At 47.4% G+C, this 21,217-nt stretch overlaps 1 protein-coding gene across 2 annotated transcripts in view; it reads left to right on the forward strand.

The window, feature by feature from the left end:
- LOC310754552 (uncharacterized protein) overlaps positions 1-20,851 on the forward strand; it is a 90,098-nt gene extending 69,247 nt beyond the window's left edge. Inside the window, exons 1-8 of one of the 2 annotated variants that reach the window (XM_083596616.1) lie at positions 14,594-15,029; positions 15,846-15,886; positions 16,089-16,205; positions 16,447-16,526; positions 17,070-17,172; positions 17,586-17,669; positions 18,032-18,136; positions 20,629-20,851. In XM_083596616.1, coding sequence (XP_083452742.1) covers positions 15,854-15,886; positions 16,089-16,205; positions 16,447-16,526; positions 17,070-17,172; positions 17,586-17,669; positions 18,032-18,136; positions 20,629-20,781 — 675 coding nt within the window. In that variant the 5' untranslated portion in view covers positions 14,594-15,029; positions 15,846-15,853 and the 3' untranslated portion in view covers positions 20,782-20,851. Of the gene's footprint in view, positions 1-14,593; positions 15,030-15,845; positions 15,887-16,088; positions 16,206-16,446; positions 16,527-17,069; positions 17,173-17,585; positions 17,670-18,031; positions 18,137-20,628 lie in introns of those variants that run through there. The other variant, XM_083596617.1, reaches the window with a different exon arrangement.
- Positions 20,852-21,217: the final 366 nt, after the last annotated feature.

Here is a 21,217-nt window from a genome sequence, read left to right on the forward strand (position 1 = left end):
TGACCTGGCATGTGTAACAGAGACTTGGTTGGATGAAGCAGATGGGCCTGTCCTTGCCGCTGCTTGTCCACCAGGTTTCTCTTACGCACAGCAACCCAGGTCATGTGGGTGGGTGGGTGGGGGGTGTTGCAGTGATTTTTAGGAAGTCACTAGCTTGCATTAGGCGTCCTACTGGGAAGACCCAGTTCTCTGAGTGCATGTTCTGGAAGTTGGGCAATAGGGGCAGTACAGGATTCCCTTTGGTGTACCCACCTCCCCACTGCACCAAGGATTCCCTTCCCGAGCTGCTTCAGGTTATGGCGGATGTTCTCCTCGAGACACCTAGTTTGGTTGTCCTAGGGGATTTTAACATTCATGCTGACACGACCTTACAAGGGGCTGCTTGGGACTTCGTGGAAAGCATGGCCTCCATGGGGCTGTCCCTGAATAAGTTTGGCCCAACTCATAGTCACAGACATGCCTTAGACCTGGTGTTCACCTCTATGGATGTTGATGATCTGACACTAAGTAAAAGCAAAACTAAAGAAGTGCCATGGTCAGATCACTTCCTGGTGCAACTGGACTTCTTTGTGACCCATCCCCTCTGCAGGGAGGTGAGATCAATTTGGATGGTCCGCCCCCGCCACTTAATGGATCCAAATGGTTTCCAGAGAGTGGTAGGGGATGCTTTATCCCATGTTGATGGCCTTTCAGCTGATTGCCTGGTGGCCCACTGGAATATGGAGTTAACCAGGGCTATCAACTGTCTGGTTCCGAAGCACCCTCTCTGATTGCATGGAGCCCGGACAGCCCCGTGGTTTTCTTTGGAGCTGAGGGCAAGGAAACAATTGCTGAGAAGGCTAGAGTGCCGGTGGCAGAAAACTCATTCTGAATCAGACTGGACACAGGTTAGACCTCAACGTTGAGCCTACCAAGTGGCAATAGCGACGGTGAAGAAGACTTTCTTTACAGCCTCTATTGCGTCTGCAGACAATAGTAGCAGGAGACTCTTTCAGGTGGTTCGCAATCTAACGGAACCACCTTTACCACTGGGGCCTTGTAAAGACCCCAAGATCTCCTGCAATGATTTTGCAGATAAAGTCACTCATATTCATGCAAATTCATTATGGAGAGCTAAGTCATTTTCAATCTATTCAGACTCTCCAAGTGTCCCTAATTTCCAGGGATGTCTCTGATTTAGAGAAGCCATCCCAGTTTCTGATTTGATCCCAGAATGTCCCACTTTTCCTCAGGATGTCCCTATTTTCAGTGGAGAAATGTTGGAGGGTATGGAGTTATGTGACCCCCGAGCCGTCTGAAGGCAATCCTGTATAGGAAAGTTTTTTAAATGTTTAATATTTTATTATGTTTTTATATATGTTGGAAGCTGCATAGAGTGGCTGAGTGAGCGGGTGGCGCTGTGGTCTAAACCACTGAGCCTCTTGGGCTTGCTGACTGGAAGGTTGGCGGTTCGAATCCACACAGCGGGGTGAGCTCCCGTTGCCCTGTCCCAGCTCCTTCCAATTTAGCAGCTTGAAAGCATGCAGTGCAAGTAGATAAATAGGTACTACTGTGGCAGGAAGGTAAACGGAGTTTCCGTGTGCTCTGGCTTCCATCACTGTGTTCTGTTGCACCAGAAGCAGTTTCTTCATGACCTAGAAAGCTGTCTGTGGGCAAACACCGGCTCCCTTGGCCTGAAAGGGAAAGCACCACAACCCCATAGTCGCCTTTGACTGGGCTTAACCATCCAGGGGTCCTTTACCTTTTTACCTTTATTTTAGAGTGGCTGGGGCTACACAGTAAAATGGGTGGGATATAAATAGTAAAATTATCATTATGGAAAGGGATGCCCCTACGTTCATCAGAGAAATGTTGGAGGGTATGTCTCTTTCTCATTGGCAGGTTTTAGGGAAAATATGCTTTTTCAGTTTGGCCTTGTCCAGAGTTCCTGTTAGATTTATCTCTTTTTCTTGAAAGGAAAAAAGCAAGATAAGTTGCTGGATTTTTTTTTTTTTTTTTTGCAATTCTGTTTTACCAAAGTCAGTCAGTCATATCTTAGCTTTCCTTCAATTAGGTTCCGGGGGGTGGGGGAGAGATGCAGATTTTTCTGCAGAGTGCAAGGCTATTTTCCAACTTCCCAAGCCATGTCCCCTGCTTCTGTGGCTTCTAAAGTTCCTCACTCCAAACAAAGCTTTGTTGTAGTTTATGTCGCATCTTGTGTGAAGATCCTTGACTATAATAGTATTACTCAGACAAGCGTTTTTAGAATGTATTTTCCTTGTATTTCTATTACAGTGGTACCTCAAGTACTTACCGTAATTCATTCCGGAGGTCCGTACTTAACCTGAAACTGTTCTTAACCTGAAGCACCACTTTAGCTAATGGGGCCTCCTGCTGCTGCCGCGCCGCTGGAGCACGATTTCTGTTCTCATCCTGAAGCAAATTTCTTAACCTGAAGCACTATTTCTGGGTTAGCAGAGTCTGTAACCTGAAGTGTATGTAACCTGAAGCGTATGTAATCCGAGGTACCACTGTATTTTCTATTCTATAAAGACAGCAGTATTAATAATAATATTAATAACAACAGCAGTATCAACTACAATGCTTGCCAGCCAGTTTTAAGCATGTCCAGTGGTACCTCGGGTTAAGAACTTAATTCGTTCCAGAGGTCCGTTCTTAACCTGAAACTGTTCTTAACCTGAGGTACCGCTTTAGCTAATGGGGCCTCCTGCTGCCGCTGGGCCACCGCCGCACGATTTCTGTTCTTATCCTGAGGTAAAGTTCTTAAGCCGAGGTACTACTTCTGGGTTAGTGTTTGTAACCCGAAGTACCACTGTATTCTTATTTGTGACCACATATTGTATATTCATGCATAATATTCCTGGAATCATTCATCTTATATTTTCATTCATATTTTTCATTATTAGTAATAAAATGATTGAATAGATTTTCCATATTTGACCCATTTTAGCTTCCCATCTATTAAGTAGTGGGTTGACAAAGCAGATGACACAGAGATTTCTCTAAGTGGTTCTTTATTGTAAGCTGGAACTGAACCGAACAGAAAACAGCTCAGCCGGCCTGCTTTTATAGGCAGCCGGCTGTCAATATTGTAACAACAGCCCAGGGTTTCCTGCCTAAAGTAACTGACGTGGACCTGAGTGAAAACTATATACACTATACTCCTGGTGGCCAGGGTGAGAACTTCAATACATAACACCACTCCCCACCGAGATAAGGCAGTAGTTACAGTCATAGTGCTTCCATTACATACAGCAATACCCTTATTGGTTTCAGTAATGCACATAAGCATATTAATTGACCCTATTCCCCATACAGCTTTACATGTGCAGTTTGTCCAGTGAACATAGTCTTTTAAATAAGCTGGGTGCTTGGAAACCCTGCCAGACCTCCAAGGGCCAGTACCAGAGTCCGGGTGGCTGCCCGATTCTGGCTGCAACTGTGGTGCGACCAAATGTGGCATTGAGCCCAAGTTCCCTGGTTCCACTGCTGACGAAGGAACCACCATAAGCGGACTCAGTGGACGGTCAGGCATGGCAGGGGTCTGAGTCTCTGGAGAGCCAGGCAGATCCACTGAAATGGCTTGGCTCGGCTCCATGCCCTCAGTTTGTGAGGAAGATGTAGGTGAAGCCTCGCCTTCCATTAGTGACTGCTCCAGAGCTGGGGCCACAGTTGGGGGCACAGCAGTAGTGTCCAAATCCCCAACCCTGCGCCTTAGCTGGTCTATGTGCCAGCACCACAAGTGTCCATTCTTGAGTGCCACCTGGTACGAATGGGGCCCTGTGTCTCCCACTACCGTGGCTGGCACCCAAGGAATTTCCCCCACAAAGTTCTGGGCAAAAACCTGATCCCCTGGAATAAAGGACCGTGGTGCGTTAGTACAGCCTGTGGGCTTGGCCACACCAAAGTCCGGGTGCAGCCGGTCAAGTGGAGACCGGAGGCGGTGGCCCATTAGCAGTTCAGCTGGGCTCCGCCCTGTGGCTACATGAGGGGTGATGTGCTGCACAAGTGACCCGCTCGTGCCAGTCCCTCTGTTCCAGGCGTGCCACTGCCTCTTTTGCTGAGCACACCATTCTTTCTGCCTGCCCGTTGCTGGTGAAATGGTGCCATTAGGGCATGGTGGATGCCCAGCCCCAAGACGTACCTTTCAAAGGTGTGTGATGTGAACTGAGGTCTGTTTCTGAGACGAGGACATCAGGACACCCATGAATTGCAAACAGGCCCCACAGCACCCAGATGATGGCTTCAGTAGTGGTGGAGGGCATCAGGGCCACCTCCAGCCATTTGGAATAGGCGTCCACCACTACCATGAAGGTCCAACCATGAAAGGGGCCGGCAAGATTGATGTGTACCCTCAACCAGGGTGCCTTGGGCATCTCCCAGGTGTTGCCCTTAGCTGCCGGTAGTGCAGGTTTCGACTCTTGGCATGCTTGACAGGAGGCAACCCATGAAGTGATGGCTTCATCCATGTTAGGCCACCAGACGTAACACCAAGCCAACGCCTTCATTTTGATGATCCACGGGTGGCCGATGTGCAGAGCCTCGAGGACATGTTGACGGAGTCTTTGGGGAACCATGACTCGGTCTCCCCACAGTAGGCAGCCATGATGAGACGAGAGCTCGTGCTGTCTGGTTGCAAACGGTTGGAACTCTGGTGCGAAAGACCCCTCTGGCCACCCCCTCCACCCCCAGTTGAGTACACGTTTGATGGTGTGGTCCTGGGCAGATGCGGAAGCTACATCGGCAGCTGATACTGGCGCTGCTGGGAGGAGCGATGAAGCAGGAGCCGGGTCTTCCACAAGCGCTGGAAGAGGGCAACGACTGAGAGCGTCGGCTTGGCCCATTGATTTTCCAGGGTGATGGACGAGCTGGTAGCTGTAAGCTACCAGAAAGACAGTCCATCACAGCATACGTGGCGAGAGGACCAGTGGAGTTGGTCGATCACTGGCGAGGAGGCCCAGAAGCGGCTTGTGGTCAGTGATGAGGTTGAAGGTTCTCCCATAGAGGTATTTGTGGAACTTCTTTACTCCAGTCACAAGTGCCAGTGCTTCCTTGTCGAGCTGGCTGTAATTCCTTTTGGCCGGAGACAGCGTCTGGGAGAAGTAGGTGAGCGGTGCTTCCCTACTATCTGGAAACCGGTGACTGAAGACTGTGCCGATGCCAAAGGGCGAGGCGTCGCAGGCAAGGACCAGCAGCCTGGCTTCACTGTACTGTACTGTACCAGCACACTGTCCGATGAGAGGAGGGCTTTGACTGTGTTAAAGGTCACCGTTTCCCGATGATCCCAGGACCATGGTACCTTCATGCTGAGGAGGCAGTGTAGAGGCTCGGCTAGTGTTGCTTTGTGGGGCGGGAACATGTTATAGAAGTTCAGCAGTCCCAGGAATGCCGGCAACTCCACCTTGCTTTTTGGAATCAGGGCCTGCTGAATGGCCCGGATCTTGGATGACATCGGGTGAAGACTGGAGGCATCGATAAGGTAGCCCAGGAACTCCACCTGCAGAAAGGCGATCTGGCACTTTTCTTTTTTCACCTTGAGCCCAGCCTCCTGGAACCTGGTCAGCACAGAGCTGATGCGCTTGAACAGCTGCTGATTTGAGTCTGCGGATACCAACACGTCATTGAAATATGGCACCATGCCCGGAAGCCCCTGCAGGAGACGCTCCATGAGGCTTTGAAAGATTCAAGGAGCCACGCTCACCCCAAACTGCAGCCGGCGGCACCAGAACGCCCCTCAGTGGGTGATGATCGTCTGAGCTTCAGCGGTGGCGTCGTCAACAGGCAGTTGTTGATAGGCTTGTGCAAGGTCCAGTTTAGCGAAGACCTTGCCATCACCCAGGGAATGCAGCAGGTGGTGGACAACGGGAACTGGATAAATGTGCTGTTGAAGCGCCTTGTTGATCGTGCACTTGTAGTCTGCGCATATTCTCACCAACCCATCCGGCTTAACAGACGTGACAATGGGGGTTTCCCACTTGGCATGGTCAATTGGCTCCAAAATGCCTTGTGCAATCAGCTTGTCAAGTTGTTCATCCACCTTAGCTTTGAAAGCGAACGGAACCTGGTGTAGCTTTAGCTTGATGGGGGTGACTTGGCGATCAAGGCTAAAGGAGATGGGCATATCAGTATACTGGCCCAAAGTGCCGTCGAAAACCTCAGCAAAGTCTTTGATTAGGTCATCAATCTCCGCGTCAGAGATGCAGTTGATGCCAGTGACTTCCAGGCTGAGGGCATCAAACTAGTCTTGCCCTAGGAGGCTAGACTGCAGGCCTTCGACCACCACCAGTCGGAGCAGTCCTGAAAAATTCCTGAAAGCGACCCAGAACCGGCCGACGCCTACCATGGGGATGTTGTTTCCCTGGCAATCTCTCAAATGTATGCGGTGTGGGTTGAGTTGCCTCTTGGACAGCTTGGGCACGAGTCTTTTGATGGTGCTCCAGGATACAACGGACAAGGCAGACCCAGTGTCAATCTCCATGCCACATGGAGCTCCTTCGATGAGCACGGTGATGTGTAGCTTGCGACACGTAGGTGATTTGGTTTGGCCAATCGTGAATCTGGACAAGTAGCTGCAGTTGGTGAGGGCAAAACAGCTTCCATTGGTGGACCGGGGTGAAGACTTGGACTTGCGATACGGTGAAGGGGGCGTGTCAGATGGAGCAGATCGGCAGACTTTAGTGATGTGGTGGGAATCGCTCTCCTCCCGAGGAGGCTTGGGAAGGAAGCTGCGCTCTCCTCCCGCGGAGGCTTGGGAGGGGTGCAAATTCACTCCCAAGCCTCTGCAGGGATCGCTCCCCCACAGCAGCATGGGAGAGAGTTGAAGATCCCCGGATGGCTGGCAGTGCACAGCTACGGCCACCCCAACACTATCTGTGGTAATTTGGGGGCGCTGGGCAAATATTTGCACCCTGGCACCACATCTGCTAAAGACGGCCCTGAGTGCTCGATGGAAGGAGGATTGAGCTTGTGCCATAGAACCCCCTACCACCCACCTAGAATCCTGAAATGCCCACCAGTGGATGGTAGGGACCAAGCTGACAACCCCTGCATTAAATGTTCACTTCCGTCCGAGACTCAGGAAACACCATGACAGGAAATGAGACTGCCATCGGGGGTAACAGTGGAACTGATGGTTTACTGTGCTAGAGAAGAAACTAATTTTTTAAAAAATGTTTCGTTTCTTCTCCTGTTAGATTCACAAAATGTTTAGGTACCTCTTTGTCCCCCCAGAAAAAAAGCACTGCAGTAACCCAAGGGAAAAAAAATCTAGTGTATTAGACTCATACCTGAGGCACCTGGCAAAGCTGGTCTGCAGCAGAGAATCACAATAGAGCAGCATCTTAAACTAGCTACATACCGTATAAATCCCTTCTCTTGTGGCTGAACTCAAAGGATGCTGGCTCAGCTACAAGATCTTGGAGAAGGAATCTGGGAGGGCAAGAGTTAACATACCCCTGCCTTTAAGGAGATTCCATATGTACAAAGATGTGAACATGAGCCCAAATACATTCATGTGGCAAGTGAGGGAGCAATATGTATTATTATTTTCTTGTTGAAAGTTAAGAACATTGCTACTAGCAATATATCACAGCTTCTATAGCCTACATATAGGAGGGGTATTTAAAATGAGAGTCATCAAAGCGATCCTTAGTTAAAAGTAGAAGTCGGCAAATGTGTCCTCTTTTTTGATCTTCAAAATATGGCAATCCTAGACTGGTGCCTTTTGCACCTTTTCAAAATTCCAAATTGCCCATAGACCATAAAAGGTTGGCAGCCACTGCCCTACATATAGGCATGTGTCACTTTGGAAATGGGCATTTAGGGGAGGAAGTAAAGGGTACATACATCCTATCTCCTCCTAGCAGACAGAACAATTAATGGAGATTTCCTGGCTGGGAACATAACAGATATATGGATCTTTGAAGACTAGTTAACTGTGAATTAGGGCACCCACCCAACCCACAGGCACAGCAGAGGTCTTTTCTGCAACCCCCTGCTGCAGGAGGGGCCTTGTCAGGAGCTTGATGATGGCAGCCTCTGGTGCCAGCCATGAACAGGGGCTAGAATGGAGGTAGAGCATAGTCATCATGGATAGTAGCCATTGGTAGCCATACTCTCCATGAATTCATTCAATCCTGTTTTAAAGCCATCCAAGGTGGCCCTCCTGTGTGACTGAGTTCCATCATCCACTATATGAAGAAGTAATTTTGAAGAGACTTTCAGCTGGCCTGCGCTCACCCCATCACTGGGTCCGGTTGTCCAGCGAAGTCAGGGCAGACCTGGAGATGTGGCTTGAATTCCTGAAGGAGTTCAATGGCGTATCCTTGTGCAATTCGATTTCCAGGTCCATTTGGACGCTGCTGGCTCATTGGGCTTTGGGCTCTATTTCCATGGCTGTTGGCGCGCTCAGAGGTGGCCTGAGCACTGGCAGGGTACAGCCTGTGATTTAACCTTTCTTGAGTTTTTCCCGACTGTAGTGGCAATGCACATCTGGACCACGGAGTTCAAGGACTGGTGGGTCTGTTTCTGGTCCGATAACCAGGCCGTGGTGAGCGTTTTGGCAAAGCAGTCATCCCGCTCCAGGCTCTCTGCCCTGTTACGCACGTTTGTGCTACAGTGCCTCAAGCTTAGTATTGTTTTTTCTGCCTGCTTTATTCCTGGCGCTAATAATGACATTGTGGATGCCCTATCCCGTTTTTAGATGGAGCGCTTCAGATCCCTGGCTTTGGAGGCCCAGCAGCTTCGAGAATATATCCCAGATTACCTTTGGAACCTTGGCAACAGATAGTCCTTCAGGGAGTAGTAGCATCAGTTTCTCCTTCTACTCTGAGGTCTTATAAAAAGGCCTGGATGGACTTTTTGGCTTTCAGAGCACAGCTCACGACCAGCCTTAGTACAGAGTCACCATCCACACATCAGGTGTTGCATATTTGGCTCACCAGCGTTTTATGGGTTGAGCTGTGAAGTCCATCCAAATTCAGTCTTCTGCCATTACCTTTTTCTGTAAGTCCCTTTATTCCAGAGACCCATGTGCAGAATTTGTGGTGTGAAAGGTTCTTGAGGGATAGGCCAGGCTACAGCCTCCTAAGTCGCCAGGTAGGAGGCCAGTCACATTTGACAGTTTGTGTGCTATGCGCTGCACCCTGAGATCAATTTGTTGGTCTAATTTTGAGACGATATTCTTTTCGGCAGCATTCTCAATTGCCTTTTTTGGTGCACTGCGTGCACCCCACCGGTCAGTGCAGGGAAGGACTCCCAAGGGCTTGCTTTTGCAAGATGTTCAGCTGTCCGATGCTGAGCTGGTGCTAACCATTCATAATTCCAAAACGGACCAGTTGGGCAGAGGTGCCTTGATGAGGCTTCCTGCCACTGGTGAGCCTGGCCCTTGTCCAGTTAAAGATGCCAAGAAATATTTGCCACTTCTCCTGCCTGGGGATGGACCCTTCCTGGTCCACAAGGATGGGTCCCTGTTAAGGAGGCATCAATTTGATGCAGTAATGCGCAAGGTGCTGGCAGCGTGCAGCCTGTCAGCCAGTGAATTGCACCTCATTTCTTCCGTAATGGGGCAGCTACCACTGCTTTGGGGCCTGTCTGTCAACAGAATCTGGGCCACTGGAAATCTGGAGCATACCGAGGTTATGTTCAGAAGTGGTGTTGAGATGCAGTTGCTAATGTTGTTTTGTTTATTCCTAGGTCCGCCTACCCTGCACGTCTGGATAATCGGGCATAGCATTGTCCACTGGGCCAGCAAGAGGGGGAGGAGTCTGGATTCAGACGCAGGCTTGGGCTCCCCGACCACATGAGCGTCTCCTGGGTGTCCAGACGAGGAATGCATTGGGATGAGCTTCTCCCAACGGTGCAGAACAAGGTGTCTGCGGAAGGCATGCCTGTGGCGATGGTGGTGCAGCTGGGCAAGAATGATTTCCGGAAGCTCCCAGCTTGAGTCTGCAGACCCGCATGCAGGAGGACTTGGAAGAGTTGAAGGCAGCTCTTCCTGGACTCAAAATCTTTTGGTTGCAGCTGTTGCAGTGACAGTTGTGGTGTGGTAGCCAATGCCCAGCTGCCACCGAGATGGCCAGGAGGCGCGTGCATAGTGCAGTGCCCAAGAAGGTTCTGGCCTTGGGTGAGATGGTGATCCATCACCCGGGCATTACCTCTCGTGATGTGTCCCTTTACAGGCTTGATGGGGTTCATCTGTCTGTGATTGGTTTATGTGATTGATTTATGGCTGACCTCTGTGTCAGCGGGATTAAGGGACTGGTTACAGGTCTGAGAGGCTGCCGGCAAGCACGGGGCTTGTGTGGTGGATAGGCTCTGGTTCAGGTGATAGGGGTGGGAGAATGCTCTTGCCATCCCTATGTGAAGGGTATTCCGTTAAAGGAATCCAGAGACTTGATGGTTTGGTCAACCCCTGTGATGGGGTTGTGCCCATGCCGGAGTCCAGGGGGGCATTTGGGTGGCGGAGTTAGCCCATGTCCCGCTTTCTGCTTATCCAGGTGTTCACCCTTGGCTGACCTATGCTGGAACCCTGGGTCAGTGCTACCTGCAAGGCAGGGAGCTAGTCGAATTAGAGCCTATGCAATCACTCACTTGCTGTAATCAATAAAGTTATGGCCTAAATTCTGCCAAAAAACCAAACCAAAATTTGTGTCTTGTGTGAATTTATTTAGGGGGAAGGTTTCTGGGTCTGAGCGCTCAAATCGGGTCCTCCTTTAAGAGGACACATATTGCGGTGAGACCTGGAAACTGACACCCTGTGTTGTGGGTGGGTACGATTGGTCAGCCACAACACCCAATTGGTAGGTCCCTCAAAGCTGGGTGCAATCTGGCCAATGGGAGGCAGTCCAAACGGTTCGAGGGACCTATTTATGCCCATGCATGTGACCCAGAACTTCTTCTTTCGGTGTGTGCATTCGGAACACCCACCCACCTCTCCCTATATTTAGGACTGTGCGCTTGACCTTGCTATGCCGTCGTCTGTCATCTGTCGTTGGGACAGGGGCACAGCAGGAATTTTCCCCACTTGGTTGATTGGCTGTTGCCATTTGGGTTTCGCCTGCCGCATAGCAAATCATCACAACTTGTAAGGCTGCAGATAGGCTCTCATTCAGGTGATAGGGATGGGAGAACGCTCTTGCCATCCCTATGTGAAGGGTATTCCGTTAAAGGAATCCAGGGACTCGATGGTTTGGTCAACCCCTGAGAGGGGGTTGTGCCCGTGCCTGAGTCCAGGGGGACATTTGGGTGGCGGAGTTAGCCCATGCCCAGCTTTCCGCTTATCCAGGTGTTCACCCTTGGCTGACCTATGCTGGAACCCTGGGTCAGTGCTACCTGCATGGCAGGGAGCTAGTCGAACCAGAGCCTATGCAACCAGTCACTTTCTGTAATCAATAAAGTTGTGGCCTAAATTCTGCCAAAAACCAAACCCAAAATTTCAGTCAAGTGTGAATTTATTTAGGGGGGAGGTTTCTGGGTCTGAACACGCAAAACACAGGCAGTATATCTTAGCTTCCAAATTGTTTCTAAATTATTTGTATAAAACACAAAGATGGCTTGCTTGAGCCATGCGGTCTAAGCTTGGAGCATACAGCTTAGACCTCCTTAGTGGTAGGGGTCATATGGTGCAAAATGATGGAAAGTGGGATAACAAAGAGCTTGATAGCCCTTCCTCTCAAGCTTGGGGAAGTGATCTAGCTAAGCCTGGAAGAACAGTTTACGCTATAGTTTCACCCGCTTCATGAATTGAATCGAGTTAAGTATGCTCGTTATCTGAAACGGGATCTCTCACACTTTCTTCATAGGGGAGTTGCTCCATCTTGTTTTTCATTTTTGTTGCCCTTTTCTGAACCTTCTTGAACTCTACAATCTCTTTTTCAAGCTGAGGGGATCAGAACTATAAGCAGTACTGCATGTGTGGTCACACCATAGATTTGTATTATATCAGCAGTTTTATTTTAAATTCCTTTCCTAATGATCCCTAGCATGGAATCTGCCTTTTTTACACTGGACTAGCACCTTCATCAAACTATCTACCATGACTCCAAGGTTGTGTTCCTGCTCTCTCACTGCCAGTTCAGACCCCATGAGCAGATATATGAAATTTAGACCACCATCTCCCATGCATCACTTTTCAATGGTTTACACTGAATTGCATTTCTGGCAGAGTCTGCCCCCTTTTGGCATTGCTGGCCTTTGCATGAAGCAGAGTGGGAGAATCTGCTGTGGATGCTGGATCTGGACTGCCTGGGAGGGGTAGCAGATCTGCCCACTGCAGCCTGTGCTGTCACTGCCTCCTTCTCCATTCGTCTGCTTTCCTCCTCCCCTGTGACACCCTTTGCCCCCCCACCCTCAGCCACCTCTCTCATTGCTGTGTCTCCCTCTCTCAGAGGGGAAGGGGGCAACTGCATGCCTGTGGCACCCATAGAGAAACACACTGGTCCCCCCTTTCTTCCTAGGCACAGTATTGTTTGGTTCATAAATGCTAAAAAGAAGAAAAGTATTTTTTTTCACTTTTGAAATGTTGATCAGGTCACATTTCCGCACCAACAGCTTTGTGGCAGAGGTAGGAAGTTTCCTTCCTTTTATATTCAGGGTTTTTGTACTTGTGTTCTTATATAGAAAGCCCTTTCTGTACTGTGTATCATGAAAAGGCATGAATGTGCATGTCTTATGGAGAAAGTTGCTTAAAACCAGAGTATACCTAGGAAGCTGCACCGGCCGGCAGCAGCTCTCCAAGACTCCAGACAGTGTCTTTTCCCCCCTACCCTTCCTGGAGATGCCACTGGGAATTGCTCCACCACTGAGCTTCAGGCCTTCTCCTAAACTTGGAGGTTTGCATTTTCTAATGTACTGTGCACAGTAAAGGAGCCATAATGAATCCAAATAGACAACACTAGACCATGCCAGTTTCTCTTCTGCAGAAGTTCCTTGGAACTTTGTACATATATTTCCAGCTTTGGATAAGGCTCCTGGTGTCCTTGGCATCGTGATTAGAGCGGCAGTAAACACTGCCATTCCATCTAAACAAAGGGGGGGGGAGCTCATCTTATGTTGAAGTTCACCACATAGGAGATAGTTCTCCCTCCACCCCAATAGATTATGGTAATTCATAATCTACGTTTTGTGTGGGTCCGCCCACACAGTGAAACTGATTGGAAGTTTCAGTGGAGAGGTCCAACCCTTGGTCCCTTTACTTTTGGGGGTCATGTGGCTGGTTTATTCCTTGCTTGCTTGCTGATATCTGCCTCGCTTCGTCTGGCTCGCTACGAGGTTTGGATCACAGACTTGAGATAGGTACCAATGGTTTTTTTAAATTTATGTGCTATGCTAGGGACTTAGATTTATTTCCCGGTTAGATGGGTTTGTGGCAGGGGTGCAGGGGTGGGCACATGGGAGTTAATTATTAATTTTGGTTCATTGCTTTGACAATGCTACTTATGAGTGCATGTGCAAATAACATTCAATTGCTAATAATTGTGTGTGTGTGTGTGTGTGTGTGTGTGTGTGTGTGTGTACAGTATCAATTTCTATATATATTATTTTCTATGAAAATTGTATATTGGTCATTATGTTTCTTATATCCATAGAGTGGTTTGTTTCTGGATGGTTTGGGGTTTTTTAAAAAAAAAAAATTGGTGCAAGCTGTGATGGTGGAAACTGTTTCACTGTGTTGCTATTGAGCAAAATTAAACCTAGATGGGGGATTATTTGTTATGGTGAAAGCTGTGGTGGTGCAAGTGATTTCATTGTGTTGCTACTGAGCAAAATTAAACCTAGATGGGGGATAATTTTTTATGGTGCAAGCTGTGATGGTGGAAACTGTTTTATTGAGTAAAATCAAACCTTGCTGGGGGATTTTTTTATGGTGCAAGCTGTAATGGTGCAAGCGGTTTCACAGTGTTGCTACTGAGCAAATTGAACCTTGATGGGCAGTTAATGAATGTGTCTTTGGCCAAGATTTGGGGGACCATCATTGTGCCTTCATTGAATCAGTGGAGAGTGGAGGCTTTAGAAGCCCCTCTCCAGAGATGCTGATGTGTTGGAAATGCTAGAGGCCATTTCACTGAACTGCCATTCAATAGCTTGAAACATAGAAGGCTACACATTTTTTCTGTTTGGGCTATTCTGCAGTGGTTTCGTGGTCTCCACAGGGGACAAGCAGTTTCACTGTATTGCTGCTGAGCTGTTTCACTGAGCTGTTTCACTGTGTTGCTACTGAGCAAAATTGAACCTTGATGGGCAGTTGATGAATGTGGCTTTGGCCAAGATTTGGGGGGCTATCATTGTGCCTTCATTGAATCAGTGGAGAGTGGAGGCTGTAGCAGCCCCTCATTGCTTTGATAATGCTACTTATGAGTGCATGTGCAAATAACATTCAATTGCTAATAATTGTGTGTGTGTGTGTGTGTGTGTGTGTGTGTGTGTACAGTATCAATTTCTATACATTCCATATTGGCCATTATGTTTCTTATATCCGTAGAGTGGTTTGTTTCTGGATGGTTTGTTTTTTTAAAAAAAATTGGTGCAAGCTGTGATGGTGGAAACTGCTTCGCTGTGTTGCTATTGAGTAAAATCAAACCTTGTTGGGGGATTTTTTATGGTGCAAGCTGTAATGGTGCAAGTGGTTTTATTGTGTGGCTACTGAGCAAAATTGAACCCTGATGGGCAGTTGATGAATGTGGCTTTGGCCAAGATTTGGGGGACCATCATTGTGCCTTCATTGAATCAGTGGAGAGTGGAGGCTTTAGCAGCCCCTCTCCAGAGATGCTGATGTGTTGGAAATGCTAGAGGCCATTTCACTGAACTGCCATTCAATAGTTTGAAACAGAGAAGGCTGCACATTTTTTCTGTTTGGGCTATTCTGCAGTGGTTTTGTGGTCTCCACAGGGGACAATTCTCGACACAATATTTCTGGCTCTGGGTCTCATTCTCACCTCTCCCCCATCTCTTCTAGCTTTAACCACCGGCAAAGTCTTGGGATTGCAGAGGTCACTCCTTTAAGGTCACCCCTTTAAGGATCTCTTCTACAAGTATGTGAAAGTGGTGCATGTGTTGTTGTAGTAGATCTGCCTAGGAAGGGAGGTTAGGTGAAGGTGCTGTTGGGGAGGTGTCTTGTTTTGTGGAGAGGTCAGGATGAGAGCAAGGAGTCTTATAAGAAGGTGGCTGATGCTCAGGCTTCTTTGTAAGAGCCATGCGAGAGCAAATTAGTGGCCCTTCTAGTCCAGCAGTCTGCTCCCCTAGTGGCCAACCAGATATTTAGGGCAAAGTCCACAACAGGAACCGTGATCCCCAACAACTGGTGCTATTGAAAGACATGCTGTCTCTTTTCCTGGGGGAAATATTTAGCTGCCAATGACCTTATTTGCCACAAATTTCTCTATTCTGTCCCATATGGCAGCCATCCCCTTATCTAGTGGCAGGGAGTTCCATCCTTCAGCAATGCAATGCTGTGTGGAAAAGTCCTTTCTCTGGTCTGCTTGTAATCTTCCACTCACCAGTTTCACTGTATGACCCCATTGGACATGACAAGAAGCCCCTCTCTCTCCAGTCTCTCCACTCCACATGCCATTTTATACACCACTAGCCTTACAGTGCAGAATAAAGCCACAACACATTAAAGAAAGAAAAGAGAGACAAGCAGGAGAAAGGGAAGGAGGTGGGGGGTTGGCCAAAGTGAAGGGGAGATGTGAGAGAATGGGGGGATGGAGACGGGGAGCAGAGAGAGTCATCTGAAGGGGTCCTCTGAAGAGGCCTAAGAGTGGTGGCAAGAGGTTTAGTAAGAAATTGATGCATGAAATGTAAATAGATGGATGAACCTTCCTTCACATCCTTTTCTCCTCTTTCAGTTGCAGAAATGGATTTGGCTGCCATTGATCCAGTTCTGCAGGTTAGTATCAGTGGGATCCAGGAGTATAGACCAGGTACAAGACCCCTCGGCACAGACGGTTACCTTGCCCAGCAGCAGAGGAAGCCGCTTGGGTGCCTGGGGCGGGGCGCCCAGGGGCAGGGTGAACTTCCCATAGGGGTGGGGTGAGGACAGCCTAGGGAAGTCCTTTCCTGATTAAAAGCCTGACTTTTTCCACTTTTAGAATCTTGGCAAGGATTATTTTTTCCTCTTCTCTATTCGCTACTCAAGCGAGTACATCTATCATATGAGCAACGATAGAGTGGTGTATCATAAAGAACCCACCTGTGCGGCTATTATGGTAAGTGAGGTTCAGTATGAGAAATCCAGTGGGGAGGTGGGCGGAAGGGATGGGGGTGAGGTTTGGGTAATGGTCTGTGAAAAGCAAGTTTCTGGGTCTGGCAAAGAAGAAGAATTTGCAGGCATTTGGGACAGGCATTTCAACTGCAATTGAAGTCAACCCCTGAGTCTGGGGCTGGAGCAGCCCCCCTGAATTCCATGGGGAACTAACTTTGCTCTTCTGCTCTTTAAACTCTTCTCAGGACATCATGGAGAGATGGTACATGTTTCCGGCCCCCTCCAAAGTATTGAAAATGGGAATGGAGAACATCACCTGCCTGACGTATGTTGTTGGCACTGTGTGTGTGTATTTATTCACAGTGATTGGGAATTAGAAGTGGTGTGTGTGTGTGTGTGTGTGTGTGAGAGAGAGAGAGAGAGAGAGAGAGAGAGAGAGAGAGAGACCTGCTTGAGGAAAGGGCAGCCAGTGGCTGGCAATTTAGATTGAGTGAGAAGGATCAAAATGCAGGGAAATAGCAGTGACTGAACAAATGGGCCAAGAGTTCCATATTGAGCATGACAACAAGTTTACAGGGTAGGTAGGTTGTGGCAATGGAAGCTTCTATCTCTAAAAAATAAAAGAAAAATCGCTGATAGCTGTTATGCTCCTAGGGCTAGATGTATCCCCCCCCCAAAAAAATCTCATCTCTTCCTTGAAGGAAGCTGGAACTTGATGGGTCAATCAAGGATGGGGTTAGCTCCTCAGTGGGTCATGGAGACTTTGAATGTACAGTCTCCAGAGGTCCCAAATCAGTGGGGGTGGGGCTCCCAACACCCCTGGAAACCAACCACTGGTCTTATCTTATTTCTTGCTTCCTCATGACAGCTTCCTGCAACCTGCATTTACGGCAAGTAAGAAATCGACCATTGTCGGTGGGATGCTCTGTTCAATTGCTAACACTTATGGACTGAGCGATGATGAAAAGGAGGTAAATTCTTTGTAGCTTTGATCATTACTCTTGACTTCTATTGGTTCAATTTATCTCCTGAAATTTTTGCACCATCTTTCCATTTCTTACTATTTTTTTTAGTGAGAGAGTAAGCTTAGTTGCACAAATAATGTTTTTGGTTTCACTGGTTTCCAGCTATTACACACAATGATTTTTTAAACATCATCTCCATTCAGAAAGTGAATTTTGCCTCATTATTTGTCCATGAGTGAAAACTTAGTCTCATTTGAAGCTGGCCTTTGTCTCTACTCTGTCAATTTGCTTCAGTATCACACTCCTTATTATCCAGTGCTAAAAATCTGTTATCTATCCCCCCCCCTCCATGTCTTTCCACATCATCTCCTCCCATGAATCTGTGAATCTATCTTTGTGAAAATGGTTTTCACTGCCAGGAGCTTAGGAAGCAGTTTCATGGAATGGTCAGGCGCCTGCTGGCTGAGTCCCCAACCCTTGCAACCCTGTCATGCATCATGCAAGTAAGTGCGATGGTGGGACAAAGGTATTGATTCATTTCAGCAGAGCCTGCTGGCATAAAAGCTTGATCAGGCATCATCACAAACTCAGAGCATGGGTGTCCCCTGACACGCTGGGGAAGGGCAGGCCACTCAGACCCTTGTTAAGGCCCTTTCTTCAGTCTCCACCTGGGTGCAGCAGCCAGAGGGGGGCCCCAAAGCAAATTTGGGGCTCGGTGACTTGGGAGAAAGCCTTTTTGAGCTGTCTGGAACATTGAACAAAGGATCTCCCTCAGATAGTGGGGAGGACTCCTTGGTGGAGATGGTAGCTTGCCTCTCTAGCCGAAACCAGCCCCCTGATACTATGGTGCTTTTTCCTCCCACAGCCGCTGACCTTTTACTTCAATGCAGAAGATGAGCAGGAAAGACAGCTGGCTATCAGCACCATCCGTGATTTGCTGGCATATGCATTAAAATTCAACAACATGCCTGTAAGTATCTGTTTTATGGTCCAGAGAGGTTTCTCAAAGCGGCTTAAAAAAGACTGTCTCAAGAAAAGTGATATCCAAGCTTGGTATCAAGCAGAGAGGGAACATGATCTTTTTTTAAAAAAAATAATATTTATCAAGAGTTTAAATAGTACAAAAAAGGGAAACAAAAAACAAACAGCAAAAAAGTTAACAACATATACATTACAATATATATTAAAAAAATAGATAGAAAAAGAAAAAAAGAAAAAATAGAAAGAAAAATACAGCAATAACAATAAAAAGAGAAAAAATAAAACAGACATCCAATATTCCATCTCTTTGTCTTTCATTTACTTGTTTCATCGACCTCCTCACACCTCCCTTTTTGTATTCTAATTTAATTATTTGTTTCAGCAAATTCTTTCCCTCTTTCTCAATTTTTATTGGATAATTTATCCTAACAGTCTAGCCTATCAATTAACTCAACAAATCCTTTTCATCCTTCAGAATATTCTATCATTCAATTTACCTTAATTTATTTTAACCTTATCTTACGATAAAATACCTTAAATCCTAGAACTTAATACTAATTTATACATATCTCCTAATATCATTTCTCCTAAAGCCAAATAATTTCATTCCACCATTTTTCCTAATTCCCAAAATAGATTTTACCCTAATTCCCAAAATAAATTTTTAAAACTTTCTTCCAATCTTCATCCAACGTCCCTTCTTCCTGGTCTCGGGTTATGTCAGACCTTACTATCTTTTCCATCTAGTCCATCAACCTGGTAGCCTTATGTCCGAGGCTCTTAAGTCTTTTCCATGTCCCTTCTGCAGTTCTTCTTCTTGTTTATACCAGCCCTTTGCCTTGTCTTTTATTAGTCTCTTTCTTAATTTCTTTCCTTTCTCATTGAGGAGTAGGTCTCGGGGAAACTCCAACCCAAAAATATCTCCCTCTCCCCTCATCAGATCAGCCCATTCCCCACAGTCCCATTCCCCAAAGTCAACCGGGTAGTCCAGAAAATATTTAAATGCATGTTTCAAAGTCCCTCCAAAATTAAGGACCCCCACAACTCTAGACCCCCCCTGGCCCATTCCAGGTTCAATCTTCAAAAACAGCAGCTTGTGCTCCTGCAGGACCTCGGTTCTATCCATTTGTGTTGCTTGAGGTTCAACAACAACCTCCTCCATTGACTTCTGCATTTGCACTTGCCCTGTCAAAACAGGTTCCTGGGTTGGGTCCTGATTGGATTCTATATAAGAATTCACTGTTTGTCCAAAATTTTGAATTGCAACAGTCATCAGATTCATCTTCTCATGCATCTGCTCCAGCAAAGCGTTTGTCTTGCAAAAAGCAAGCACCAAAACTTCTTCTATATCCATTTTTGTTCAAGGTCAGAGTCTGGTCTCACGATCCTAATCTTCACAGCTGTGAAATCCCCAGACCGACTCAGCAACAATTTAACAAGCTCCCTCTAGAGGGAACAATTTCCATTTGTATCCATCTTTTGAAGGCAAGTCCAGCAAAAAAAAAGTTACTTTCATTTTTCAAATTTCGTTTCTTTTAAGTGCAAAAGGTAACTTTGGAATCAATTTGTTTCTCTTCTTTAACTATCTGTCGAAAAACATTCCATTCACAGTTGATGGGCTTCCCCAAAGTTTTCTGTCTCTGACACCCCGTTCCCAGGTTTGAGACGGTGGAAATTTATCTTTCTTTATCCTCTCTCCGCAGGCTTAAACAATCCAAATTCCCCCTCTTTTCCCCTTCTTCCAAGAGGGGTTTTGATGGTTAAAAATGAGGGAAATTTAGATCTTTATATACAACTCTCCAGACTTTGGCTTGCACAATTTTTGCTTCAGTCTATATACAAAAAGCGGGAGGCGGACTTCCTGTTTAGACCTTCCTGCTTCAATGCCAAATTAAAGTGTTTCTTAATCCAATTTTCCGTTCTACTCACGGGTACTTGTTTAGAGTCCAATTGTCCACAGGAAAAAGTCAGCGCTCTCTGGCAAAGGCTGTGCGGCTTCACTCCGTAAGAATAGCGGTCGATTCAAGACACTGCGCTGCTCACCCCACATCGCTTCGGATCCCCAAAAAAGGGGTTTCCCTGCGAGTAGGGGAGGTGCTCCTGGTGTCAGCCGAATCCCACGTTCCCAGGCTTCCTCAGCCCGGGATTTTTAAAGGGTCTCCGTCTTCGCCGCGGCGGCAAGACCCGATTTTCACAGAGCGGGTTCCTCTGAGTCAGAGGAATTCCGCCATTGCCGATGGCGCTGACCCGGAAGTAGAGGGAACATGATCTACCAGTGTGTCCAGGATTATTCAGGTGGATTTTTTTGGCCTCTTCTTTGGTGCTGCCCTTTGGCCTCCACCTATTAGGCAGCAGAGCCCACAGATATTCTTGGAGCCACCCGAGTGGGGTTCAGCAGCTGCTTTGGAGTTCTCTTGTATTTGCTTTTTGGGTTAAATAAAGGACCTGATTAAGGCATTTATTTATTTTTTGTCTCTACAGGGGATAGCAATAAATGGAATTCTTACGCCAGCAGTGTCCGAGTTGTTCAATACCATTAACGAAGGCAAGTTGTCCATTCTGCAAGCACAGAACAAACCCACAGGGCTCACTCTCCACCCCAAAGCCATCCTTGGCAGCCTAACTGGGGTCTGAGGAGGGCTCACTTCTTTGCTGTAACACACCTGCCTCAGGTTGAAATCCCAGCCCTGCATCAAAGCCCCCAAGCAAGGTGGAGAGTGAACAGCTGTTCCCAGATGCTATGGGGATGCCCAATGGTCTGGCAATGGGGGTGGTGATGTTGGGGGTGGGTAGCAGCCCCACTGGGCTTTGCCAGGGCATGGGAGGGGGCATTACCTGTCTAAGAATGCCCGGTGATGAGTCTGGGCCTGGTTGTAAGGAAGACTCACTTTTCTTATCTTTTTTTCCATCTAGCGGACGTCCTGATTGAACATGTGGATGTGTTCCCACCAATGCACCACTTCCTATGAATCCCAAACCAGAGTGATGTGTGTGGTCAGTGATGAAGGAGGAATCATTATTTGGTGTTATCGGAGGGAATTTGCCATTATCTGAGTGCATTTGTCGTGAT

The sequence above is a fragment of the Podarcis filfolensis genome (assembly GCF_964270895.1).
Source record: "Podarcis filfolensis genome assembly, chromosome: Z".
Taxonomy (NCBI): Eukaryota; Metazoa; Chordata; class Lepidosauria; order Squamata; family Lacertidae; genus Podarcis; species Podarcis filfolensis.